The sequence below is a fragment of the Juglans microcarpa x Juglans regia genome, chromosome 8D, assembly GCF_004785595.1.
Source record: "Juglans microcarpa x Juglans regia isolate MS1-56 chromosome 8D, Jm3101_v1.0, whole genome shotgun sequence".
NCBI lineage: Eukaryota > Viridiplantae > Streptophyta > Magnoliopsida > Fagales > Juglandaceae > Juglans > Juglans microcarpa x Juglans regia.
In genome coordinates this window covers 29019024-29032422 of record NC_054608.1, presented here as the reverse complement: position 1 = coordinate 29032422, position 13399 = coordinate 29019024, and the positions used below count along the sequence as shown (strand labels likewise).

At 31.8% G+C, this 13399-nt stretch overlaps 1 protein-coding gene across 1 annotated transcript; it reads right to left on the bottom strand.

Moving 5' to 3' along the window:
• Positions 1-1784: 1784 nt before the first annotated feature.
• LOC121243478 (protein DETOXIFICATION 16-like) lies at positions 1785-7140 on the bottom strand. The gene is made up of 8 exons (XM_041141590.1): positions 6724-7140; positions 4561-5105; positions 4335-4421; positions 4183-4239; positions 3368-3606; positions 2605-2723; positions 2420-2506; positions 1785-2146 (listed from the first exon to the last, which is right to left on the bottom strand). The coding sequence occupies exons 1-8, from the start codon at positions 7021-7023 to the stop codon at positions 2087-2089; spliced, it is 1494 nt and encodes a 497-aa protein (XP_040997524.1). The 5' UTR covers positions 7024-7140; the 3' UTR covers positions 1785-2086.
• Positions 7141-13399: the final 6259 nt, after the last annotated feature.

Below are 13399 nucleotides of genomic sequence, written 5' to 3'. Positions count from 1 at the left end.
GTTTGGTGCTCCATAGTCCAATTAGTCGGGTATGAGGTTTTGTTACTTGGTTACGATTAATTCTATCGTAGACAGAATTTTGCTATATCTTAGACTTAGATCTTTAGAGATTTGCCGTTTGGATTAGACCATATTAGTCACGGGAGTGTGCTAGGAAGCTATCAACGTTTGTAATTGGCTTATTTTTAAGTCAACTTTATATGTCCTCTATTAATAAATGTAATGTGGTCCATTATTATAAAAAAAAAAAAAAAAATGTGTGGATGACTGTTTTCTAAATTCCCTGCACACTTACAAAAAAAAATTCCCTGCATGTTACAACTCATTTTGCGAATGAGTGCTCTTCCGTATTTTATTTATTGCCAAGATTTTATAAATTTTATGAAATATGATTTTTCATTGAAGAGAGAGAAAATTAGTCATCCTCGGTCACACCAACATTTTGTATTTTTATGTCAACCATTTAAATAAATAAAAAATCTGAACCATATCAGTATTCATTATTATCAATAATGTCCTTTCACGTGAAAATGTGCCTATCGATGTAAGTTAAGTTGGTACTTTCCAACACCAAGCTATACCTTTCCATATATATTAGTGATTTTCTTAGTGAACGAGCATTGTTTCATAAATATCTTTTTATAAAAAAATTTTGATAGATAAATGATTTCTTAAATTTCAATGTTTATTTAAAGAGTTATTCTATTATTAAACTGATTGATAACATATGATCCACATCACTTGAATTACTTAAATGAGTTTTGCTATATATAGTCACTTTTGCATAATCTTTATGCACTCCATTGATATGATTGGTCAAAATAATTATTTTATATTAAAAAAAAGTGATGCAACTAATCACATTCATAAAGTGCATAAAGAGTACGTAAAAGTGACTGCATATAAAATTTTTGTACTTAAATATACAGAAGAGGGAGACCGATCTGATTCCTCCACAACTAATTGTGTAAAAGATGGGCGGAGGATGAGTTGATGTTGTTGGAGTTAAGCGGTACGAGCATAAAAAAAAGAAAGAAAGAGAAAAGCCTTTCGGAGAAAAATCACTTAAATGATAAGATTTGATTTGTAAGATTCAAGGTTTAAAATTTATCTTTATTTTGATTTAAATTATGTCATGTAAATACTTCACTAAATATGTGATCCATACAGACTTATAAATATAATTTTTCTTATTTAAAAAATTTTAGTTAAATCTTGCCTATTATTAAGGATTAACTGACCATAACCATTAGACTGCACTCAATTTATATCTCCAATCCAAATCGTCGTCATTGAACATTTGATAATGAGATTGTTTCATCACAATCCTCCAAAATTAATCGTTAAGATCTTATCACTCCTAGCTATAACGCGCCAAGTGTGCCGAAATGATACATTAAATTAAGTCGTCCATCATTAAATAGATGGACTGTCATTCTCTTTTTTTTTTCTCCAAAAAACATAAGATATAGAACAATACTAATCTTCTGGGGCTCCCGCTGGAATTTTTTTTCTTTTTATTTTTTATTTTTATTTCGTGATTAAGGAAGTATTTTTTTAATAATATTGTAATTTTTTTTTAAAAAAATATTTAAAAGTGTTAAAAAAATGTATGTAAAAAAAGAGCAAAAAAGAAAAAAAAATTATAAAATACACTAACGGGAGCCCCCAGCGGTGATTCTAGTGTTACTCTAAGATATATCTATTGCATATGGTGTCACATCGGGAATCAATTGGAGGAGTTCCAATTGTAACTTTGACGCAAATAAAGACTCAAATTGCTATTAAGGAGAATAAAAGTAGAGTTTAATTGTCTATGGTGGCAGCCAACTTAGCCAAGTCTATTGAATAACATGTCCATTCAGTCTTTTATGCCTAAATAATGCTATCTGTGAGCTGATTTCCACTACTCGGTATTCATTTATTATCTTTAGATCTAAACAGCTTCCAACGATTATAAAACATCATATAACTTATATAAGCAGATCAAGTTGCAATACCTTTTTAAGATTCCAAAATTTTCAGATGTATATTCCTCTACTGTCAAGTAGTAATGGAGTTTATCTGCAAATGTTGCCATTCATCTTCAAGAGACTATCTCTACAGGAATTATTGAATCATGGACTCTCTCTGTAGCCTTCTTTGCCTAAAAGAGGAGAGATTTAGTGAGAAAATTGAAATGGGTGAGAAAATATCAATCCAAGAAGTGCTATAGCCACAAATGGATTATACAAAAGGAATCCCACAAATTGAAGTTGCTTCAAATGATCCGTTAGATCTACTTTATAATAAAAATAACTTTATAATCTGACGAATCATATTAAAACATGTCAGTTTGTGAAATTACTTTTGTGTAATTCTTTTGTATTTAAAGTATTTCTCGTATAAAAAAGAGCAGAAGAGGGAGAGGAGATGGTACTTCTTGCTCCCAGTTAGTACGTATGGTAACAGTGAGAAGTGATAACACTTGGACAACTAGTGCACATATGATCCCCAGCCAGAGCCCCTGTGAGCAAAATTTCTCAGAGATAAGATTACTTGCAATTTCAGTGAAGAAGTGACAAAGGGCTTAAAGTTATGAAGGAAAAGAGTGAAAACTTTTACCTTCCCTCCAATGTGAAGGACAAAAGCAAATACAACAGCACATGGAATTCCAACTAAATAGTATGAACCGAGATTGATATATGCACCAATCTTCTGCCAACCACATCCTCTAGCAGTGCCTACATGCATGTACACAAATTGAGACAACAGATTAGCCACTCGAATGATCTTTTTATTTCATGGTCCCTTGAAGTTTTGGAAGTTTTGGGAAGACATATTTAAGAGGCATCTTTTGGAGTGTTGACAGATCATACATTTCCAGTTCATAGATTTCTAGAGGCATCTTTAGGAGTGTGACAGATCATACACATTTAAGAGGCATCTTTTAGGTTTTTTCTTTTTCACAGTTCATACATTTCTTTCTTTTTTCCCCATAAAAACCTTTCCTCGGAAACATTGATGGGACAAGGGCCGGGGGGGGGGGGGGGGGGGGGGGGGGGGGGGGGGGGGGGGGTTGCCTGTGGACAAGGTATTGGGCATGTTTATAAGGAATGAACAATCCTATTTTATACAACTGGCTTTATGAGATGAGTTAGACCCTTTAATTCCTTCACAGGGTGAATGAAATACTCAATAATCATTGCAACCATTGCTGTTTGCAGCCAATCTTCCTCATTCATTGCCAAATAGTTTAATCACAAATCTAGACCCTAACAAGGCAGTTTTCTTCCTAGTTTCCCATTGACAATTCATACTATTATTCTCTTTTAATCCGGTTATGATATTGATGCAGAGTATGTTAAGGTATGAAAAACAGAAAAACCTGAAAGAACACACTGGAGGCCATCTAAAAAGTTGGATATTGCAATAATTGGCATCATGATTGCTACATATTGGATCACTTCTATTTCATTGCTGTAAGCATAGCCCCAAATGTTGCGTATCAATATCAGAACGGATCCAACCAATATACCCACAGTTATTGCCATCACAAAGACAACGTGTACCGCCAAACGTGCAGTTTCGGGATGCCCGGCTCCTAATTCATTCGAGACTCGAGTACTGTAAAGGAAAATATGAGCCATTAAAAGATGAGACAGAGAATACGAAAGTGAGGGACATGTTCCAAACCTTCATGCCAGTATCATAGTGCTTTTTGAGCAAAATCAAAATAAAAATTTATGAAGATCAAAGGAAAATTTCTAAACTCACAACAAAGAAAAAAAAAAAAAAAATCTATGCATAGACAGAGTCAGATTCCCCTGGCATCCTATGAAATGGCTATACTCCAAATATGATAAGGATAAGGGTAAGTGGTATATGAGATCTCATATTGCTTGGGAAAGAGAAGTTCTTGCTCTTTATAAGGTTTTAATGAGACTCTAATTGTATCATTGATTAGTCCTTTTGAAGTATAGGCTATATGATTTGGGTCTTCCATTGAAACGTTAAAAATTGTATCAGAACCTATGTGTATGAGATCCAACATTGCTTGGGAATGAGAAGTTCTTGCTCTTTATAAGGTTCTAATGGAGCTCCAATTGTATCATTAACTAGTCATTTTGAAGTATAGACTATGTGGTTTGGGCCTTCCATTGAGGCGAAAGTATATTTTTATATCAATTCAGCATAACTTACCTTATAGCACAACTGAGTCCAAAGGGGATCATCCAAACTGTTGCTGCAGTGTTCAGACTGGCAAAATATGCTGGGTGAGTTAACGGGAACTCATAATTATCTAATAAATTCAGTAAATTCATGGAAAAGGATCAACAAAGTTAACAACTAACCAAATAGAAAGCACTGAAGTCTCTAACTTTGGATCTGGAAGAAGACCGGATAGAAGAACCATCATTTCAAATGACCACATTTCCAGGCTGTTCAAAATCATGGTAAAAGATTACAGCAAAATGCATTACATTCTGTAGCTCAGAAAAGAACAAAGATGGAAGAAAATGTGAAGTTCTTCTTTTGTCTTGCTTTCAAGCATATAGAGCAATAAGATATAGAAATTACCAGACCATAACAGCTGAAGGAATAGCAAGTTTCAGAAAAGTGAGTATGTTGTGCAAGGCCTCCTTTGAGAAACCCGTCCAGGTTTTTGCACATGAAGAGGAGAACTTGACATAAAGTACCAATAGTAATACATTGATCCAATAGGATATGGAATTTGCCAAGGCAGCTCCTCTATCTCCAAGTCCAGTTTTAAATACTAGGACCCAACATATAAGAACATGCAGTAAAGTTGTGATTGCAGAGCTTAGCATCATTGGAAAGACAATGTTTTGGGTCTGTAAGAATTTAATTAGGCACTGCAGAAAACCATAGGCAAACAGGCTCGGGATCATGAAACAGGCATATCGTCCTGCTTCGGTCGCTATATCATGTTCCTGGCCTAAAGCAATAAGAATATATCTTGTGTTTCCCCAGATGATTGCAAGGGGTATGCTTACAAGAAAAAGGACAAACATTGCTCTCTGCATTTGTATTCCCATTATATGATATTGCTTTGCTCCATATGCCTGGCCGCATAAGGTATCCAATGCACTTCCCATTCCCATCTGTTCAAGTTGATAATCACATTAGTAACATACAACGAGTTCTATCGAACATTTTTTTTTTTTGTTATAAGTAGAGACTTCGATTGAACATTATTGAGAAATAATCATATATTGCCTGTGAATAAGGTCTTTGGCATATTTATAAAGAATGTGCAACTTATCTTGTAGAATCGATTTTATGAGATGAATTAGGCATATAAATTTCTTCTTTTATTGTTTGAAACTCCATCAATTGGAGTTGAAAGCTTGCAATGCTTTTGGTTTCTGTATAAATTAAAGCCATCAACAAACTTTCCCACGACAGAATCAAATGAACCTTTGGACAAAATCCACAAGCTAGGAATTCACGTGATCTAGATTGGTTAATACAATCGATTTGCGCACGAGTGGTGAGTTGAACTGTGAATCTTCAAGGGACTCAGAATTTTTGTATCATTGGTACCATATGGCAAAAAAGTCTAGGTTTCCTGCGAAGGTTAGGTTGCGTTTAAGTGCATAAACTTGGGAAAGAGGAGACCTCAGTTCCAATTTCACGTCCATGGTTGTCTAACGTACCAGTAAAATATTTTCACCAGTTTGTAAGAGGGGATCGAGGGAAGAAGAGATCGATCAACCTCATAGGTATCGAGCAATATTCTGGTGGAAGAGTTCGATGTTACTGTCAGAAACTTTCACCTAGGCCTTTTAGAGCTGAGTCGAGATAAATTAAGTTTTTTATGAATAGTAATGAATTGAGAGAGTTTTATGAGATTCATTTAAGATGAATTTAGATATATTTATAGAAAATTAAAAAAAGTTATGGGACCTGTGTAAAAATGTGTTTGAGTTGAGAAGATTGTGAGTCTTACAAAACTCATTCCGTCATCTCAACTCACTACTATTCATAAAAAACTCAATTCATTTCAAAAGTCAAACGTCTTTTTTCCTCATATAAGACAATTTTTTTTTTTTTTTTCTTTACAGCACTCACTGGCCTTTTACACACCATTTTCACTTTCAATCAAGCAAACACGTTTTAAATGACTTATCCTTCACTTTCACCAAGAACAGAAAATGAATTATCATACTGACATACTGTACCCAAATTGATTGCGGGATGGCCAAGAAGCAGAAAAAGGAAAGAAAAAAACAATCACGCAAGATATAAAGATTTTTAAACGATTCTGCCTAGAAAACTCGCATTCTAGTGCTACAAACACAAAAAATTGAATACAAAAATAGCGTAACTCAAACTCAAAAACTCCAATACACTTGAACCTCAGGAAAAAAAAAAAAAAAAGAATTTTTCTATCCAAAGTACAAAAAAATCTAAGAATTTTTAGTGAGGGATAAAACGGAAAACAAATAAAGTGTACTCTATAAAATTTATTGTTGTCGTAAATATTTTTAAAAATAATAAATACTTAAATATTAAATATGAAGTAAAACCCACTTCTTCATATCTATGTCTCTTTTTCAAATTCCATAAGCAATTAAGAAATCTTTATAAAAAATATATTTCAAGCCACACTGTTCAAGCCACAGCTCAACACATGATCAACCAATCGAGAATTATGAGCGAGTACTACAAATATCATGTATATATAAAAGAGAAAATTATAAAGATAACCAAACTCACCAACAAACTGAAACCGGTGACAGAGGCGAAAGAAGTAGCCATGGAGGCGCCGGAGAGAGCCAATTCACCAAGATGACCCACAAACATCACAGATATCACCTGCAAACTATACTGCAACAGACTCACAGATATCAGAGGCCCTGCCAGCCATAGCTGCTTTCTTACTTCCTGAAGAACTACTTTCCTTTTATTCCTTCCATCCTCATTAATACTACTGACTCCATTATTTTCATGATCTTCAGAGTTTTCCATCAATATCGGTGATACCAGAGATGCCTTTTCCTCCTCCTCTCTCGCCATTTTCTTCTCCTTTTCCGCTCACTGACACCGTGGCACATGCAGATAGAGAGACACTGAGAGGGCTACACTTGGTGGCTTCTTTATTGCGGTTGCAAAATTTTCTTTGAGGAGTACTAAAATGACCAGGGTGTTTCTTCTTTATTACTGATCAAATGCGCCCAAGTTCCACTGATGATTGTAGGGTATTACAGTAAACAGGAGGGTTCAACAAAACAGTCCAAACTCATTGTCATCTTGGTATTTATTTTTGTTATTCATTGTCATCTCGAGGTTGGATTTTACCATGAAAGTAGTCTCAGACTAATTGACAAAACGACAAGCTCTGAAAAACCAACATGTACGTGGCCTTGGTATCGTTTTCCTCCGCAAATTCAACAAATGTAGCGACAAGACGACAAGACAGAGACCAATCTCTTTTAAGTTGCCAATGAAAGAGTTTTGTTTTTTTTTAGTTGAGTGAGGGGGTTTTCCAACTCTAAACTTCTATTTTAAAAGATAGAAGTTATGTCAATCAGATTACATACATTCAATTTTGATTCTTTTAAATATATATAAAAAGCCAGATTTTGGCTGAAATTAGCTATTTATTGTGTTTCACTGACATTTGATTAAGCTAAATGCTATTAAATCATGATAAAAGTAGAGAAAATCTCACTGACTTTTTACGAAAGTAGAGAAATTTTTTATAACAAAAACCATGAATCTTGTAACTTGTAAGTAAGAGAAAATCTTTATCAACAACGTAAGGTTGTTATGTTACATCATAAAAGGAAATTTAAGCAGACGTTACAAAGTGTAATTTTAGAAAAAGATAGATAAAATATTGAAAGGTGTGACTATTAGATGGAACTTGAAATGAGTGTAATCATAGAATTTTAGATATTAATGTTAGATTTGGGAAAAAATGATCATTGAAAATAGTGAAAAATAATTTAATCTGAATGAATAGAATATATAACCATTATGTTTTTAAATATAAAACCATAAAAAAGTACCCGTTATAAATTATGATAATAAAGTAAAATATATTTTCTTTGATTAAGAAATAAAATATAACTAGTACACTGTAAATCTTCAATATATGATTACAGGAAATTAGATAAAATAATAGGTAGAAAATAAATAATATTTTGTTGTTATATAGATTTTAGATGAATAATTATATGATGTGATCAGATTAGATTTTATAGGAGATAGGTAAAAGGCAAAAAGTATAATATTAGACAAATTTTCACCAATGAGATAGCCAAGAGTGCTATATATTATATATGAAGTTATATTACTCATTTAAGTGCAATGATTATTTATGTCGAGTTTGAGAAAAAAAATTATTGACTAATTATTTATTAATAAGCCGACCATATTCTTGATCTGAGAATTTATACATCAGCTCATATATATATAAAAATATTACTCGATTTGATTCTCTGTTTATAATTGAGTAATGCTACGTACAATCGTAGAGTGTACAAATGTTGTGTAATTGTTTTGAAAAAAATTAAGATCCACTATTAAAAAATTAATTTTTTATGTGGATCTCGTATTTGTTTATTTTTTTTTAAAGAAATTGCGTGACACTTGCGCATTCACGACGACAGATATCATTTCTCTATAATGAATCTCACAACACATGAACCAATTTGTACATATCATAATTCTCTAATAAGATATATATATATATATATATATATAATATGTGTATAAATTAATAAGTTATAAAAAATGAAATATATATCGATGATGTATATTGACTACGGATCCAAGTCAAGCATGACTCACTCTCTATAACGTCTCCTATAATTTTTATTTTTATTTTATGGAAACCTTATTATATATCCAAGTCTTTACCACATTCATATATGTATACATGCATGAAGTGATGCTAGGCATAATGTGACTGTTTATACTGCTGGAGAGAATAACTATATAATATTGAGTAATTTTGATAGATCGATACATGATATATACTACTTTCAATTTATTGAAGATATGATATTATTAAAACCAATGATTATATAATTAATTTTGATGATAATATAGCATTATGTGATAGGATGAGGGTATTGTCTCGTGTATAGTTCAAAACTACTTAATAAACCGTCGATAATGAGTGTAACTAGTTCCTTAATTAATTACCGTGTGCACCCGAACTTATGATATGCACTTGATTTAGAAACATAACTTATCATTTATAAACTCTTATGAAGATTTTATACCACAACTAGATGATCAGATCTAGTATCCGATCCACTAAGGCCCCGTTTAGATAGCGAAAATATTTCATCTCATTTCATCATTATAATTTTTCTAAATTTTCACATAAAATATAATAAACAATTCAATTTTTTTAAATAAAAAAATAATAATAATATTATAATAATATTTTATTCAACTTTTATATAAAACTATCTCATCTCACTATCCAAACTGTAACTAAGTCAAATCTTTGAATTCAATTGTTCTCTTTACTAATTTTGAGTCCATAAAATTGGATGAAAAAAACATTTATATGATGATGAAAATGCATTCAAGTTTATTCCATGTTATCTTTTATTCCATGTTCAAACAAACCCCATTGTCCAAATGGTTCATATGAAACTATGAATCCATGCATGTGGTTTTCCTTTTTATTTATTTATTTGTTTTCTTTTTCCTTTTTCTTTTCTCTTTCACCAAACATAGTTGGGTTCACTGAACCACTTTTCTCCTTAATCCCAATATTTCTCTTGTCGAATATTTTAATCACCGACGTCCCTTCATGCAAAGTTTTATTTCTTGCCATCCACTCAAACGTGCACCAAACAGGAAATGCATACAAAGTATGAAAAGCTATTAAATTCAATTGAGGATGACAATCTCAAACATTTGTCAAAAAACCAGAATTAATCAAAGGTCAGTGATCAAAGACACACTTGTCAGAAAATCTATAAAAATAATTTCACAAATTGATATGGTTTCATCTGATCTGTTACAATAAAAATAACTTTACAATCTGACAAATCATATCAAATCACATCAATTTGTAAAATTATTTTTGTATAATTCTTTTATGACTAGATTATTTTCTTATATTTTATTCAAGTACTGTAATAAGCTAAGAAGAGACGTGGTGATCAGAGGAGAGGAGGCCATTAAATAACTTCTTATGCTAATCACGTGAATCATTATCTCCTTAAAATACATCATCTCATCTCAATCATTATGATTAAAAATAACAAGTTCGAAATAAAAAATAATATCATCCTTGAAAGTTTCGATCATCCCTTTCACAGTTTAACATTATTCATCCTTTTTCAACATTTTCATGTTGAGTAAGGATATTGACGAAATCCTTTTAAAACATAATTATATAAATATATAAAAATATATATATATATATATATATATATATATATATATATATATCTATCACCTCACTTTCGCGTCGACTTGGACTCCAATTCCGAGCAGCATTTTGCTCTCGGACACTCGTGCACTTCTGTTTCAAGCGTTTCATTCCATTCGTAATTGGCTGCACGGATTTAATAACAATTGATGGGACATCGATTAATAGAATTTAAAGCACATTAAGATTTCCTCTCGGAACTGAAGTGATTTCGGATAATTTGAGTTGATTTGTCAGATTCACTTTTCTATTAGATAAATTAGGCAATTGCCTAAGGTTCCTATAATGGAAGAAGGCCCCCAATATATATATATATATATAAAGTAGAATTTTTAAAAAAATATATATATACCCGATAAAAATTTTAATTAACTCAATGAGAATGAGAATATAAATAATATCAAATATAGATATTATATCATTATTAGTTTTTAAAAGTATCACATATAATAATTATTTTACCTATTTTCCTTCTAAGAATGCACTTCTTTTTTGTCATTATTAGTTTATAATGTGAAAGTTATAAATAGCAAAATTTAATTTTTCAGTGTTCATAAAAGATTTTTATATAATTCTTTGAACAGGTAAAGGCCTATTTTTTTTTCAAATGTGTAAGTTGCTTATGAACTTTATTGATAATAATGATTATAATTGTGTCTAAGAGTCTAAAGTACTTGTAAAACTAGATTTGATAAACTCTCTCTAAATCAAAATTTTCCTAATAAAGATTAAAGTCAGTTATTAATTGAAAATGTAGTATAAAATCTTAATCAATAATTTTACTTTACAAAATGATATGAATTATTTTTAAATAAAAATATAATATAAAAATAAAAATAAATTTATTTAATTTTACTTCAAAAAAAAAAACCTCACTCAGAATTTTAGCTTTAGGCCCCGAAACGTATTGAGCCGGCCCTGTGACCTGTAAATAATAATATTTTATAGTTTTTATTGAGATGTATTTGAAAGTAATTAATAGGTTGAGATATGTATTTGAATGTTTAAACTAGGTTGAAATGAGTTTAATTTTTTTTATAAGAAGTTAAAAAAGTAATAAATTTCATCAATAATTAATTTGAGATGAGTTGAGACCACTCCAACAACCAAACACATCATAAGAATTTTGACCTTTTTCTCATCAATGAGTATGCTCTTTATTTTGTTTGGCCCCACAAAACAGAGATACCATTAAAAAAACTTTGGTCATTTTACAATTATACGGGTTAGAGATTAGATTAATGTTTATTAATTTTCTTTTAGTAATTGTCTTGCTTGCTAGAAACAAATACTTTTTGATATTTGGTTATTACTAAAATATTTTCTGATTTTTTTTATTATTTCGTGCACTTATACTTATTAATGTGTCATAAAATGTTTTTTATGACGATCTAGTATTAATGTGTCAACTTATTTTTAAGAAGAAGAATCATTTTTATTCAAATTATTATATCAAGTGATGGATACAAGGAGGGACTCCCTCCAAAATAATGCTCTCCTCGTAGAGTATAAGTGCATCCTTAGCCATACAATGAGCTAAATTATTGAAGATTCTAGGAACAAAAACAATTTTCCATTGCTGCAACTTCTGAAGCATAACTTGAATGTCTCGGATAATGATGCCTAGTACTGAACTCCAGCTTTCATTCACTCCATTGATTTCATTAACAACATTCTGAGTATCTCCCTCAATGATCACATTTTCCAGCCTCAATTGATCACATAGAATCACTACTTTTAGAGCAGCAACTGCCTCAACCATTTTTGCCTTTGGGAATAATTCTCTGTTTGACTGCAAAGATGCCACCACCTTCCCTTCATGATCTTTGATGATAACCCCTATCCTCACTCTACAGGTGCATCCCAATTCACTTTTAGCATAATGGGAGGAGTTGTCCATTGAGTTGCTACCTGCCTAGCATTAACACTTGTTGCAGAATCCCTCTGATGTGCTACCTGGTAATCACCTACCACTTGAACTGCAATATGAGTAATAGAACTTGGTGACAGAAACTTCCTTTCAAAAACAAAAGCATTTCTTCTCTTCCATACCTGATAAACAGTGACTGCAAAGATAACCAGATCCTTTTCACTTAATGTAGGAACTAGAGATGACATCAGTTCACATAAATTAGTACCCATTGTCTGTATTTTCTATAGCTTTCTAGAACTGGAGCCCCAAACATCTTGAGCAGAAGGACAGGACCACGATGCATGAATTATAGACTCTAGCTCCAATTTGCAAATGGGACATAAAGGAGAGTCAACAATCTTCCTCTTGTACAAGTTCTATTTTGATGGCAAGGATTCATGACAGACCCTCCAAAGCATCATTCTCATTGCATTAGGGACTCTTAATCTTCACAACTTAGTCCAAACCTCACTATCAATCGATTTAACAGAAGGTTTCCCCTTGTCTGATGCCTCCATTTCACCAAGAAGGTGATAAGCACTCTTAACTGTAAATTTGTCATCTTTTGTGCATCTCCAAATCAATTTATCAGGAGCATTACTAATACTAATAGGGATTCTACTAATAGTTTTCACCTGTTCAGCAACAAAGAAATTTCTCAGCAAAGATGTGTTCCAAACCCCATTAGATTTATCCATAAGAAAACTAACCAACTTCCCTTCATACCCTTCCTTCACAGAAGATTGCACCTTAAATGTTGATGGACTAGGAAGCCATCTATCCTTCCAAATGTTCACAGTTTCTCCATATCAAGCCTTCCTACAATACATGCTTTGCTGCCATAAAACTCCTCTATAAGTAGGATGCATTGCTACCAACTTTACTTCTCAGGAAATCAGTTCTAAAGAAATATTTTGCTTTAATAAATCTAGCAACTAATTAATGAGGTTGTTGAATAACCCTCCAACCTCACTTTGCAAGCATAGTAAGATTAAAGTCTTGGGTTAATATATGTTTGATATATTAAATTGGGTTAATATATAAAAAGTTTTATACATCTCTAGTCATAATTGCTGTCA

What these genes read in the sequence shown, in the direction of transcription:
- LOC121243478 (XM_041141590.1), bottom strand. Translation starts at nt 7,023, where the DNA reads ATGGCGAGAGAGGAGGAGGAAAAGGCATCTCTGGTATCACCGATATTG. An exon ending in CCTCCAGTGTGTTCTTTCAG is followed by an intron (nt 2,724 to 3,367) that starts GTTTTTCTGTTT and finishes ACATGCATGTAG; the next exon opens with GCACTGCTAGAGGATGTGGT. An exon ending in GTACTAACTGGGAGCAAGAA is followed by an intron (nt 2,147 to 2,419) that starts GTACCATCTCCT and finishes CTCCTCTTTTAG; the next exon opens with GCAAAGAAGGCTACAGAGAG.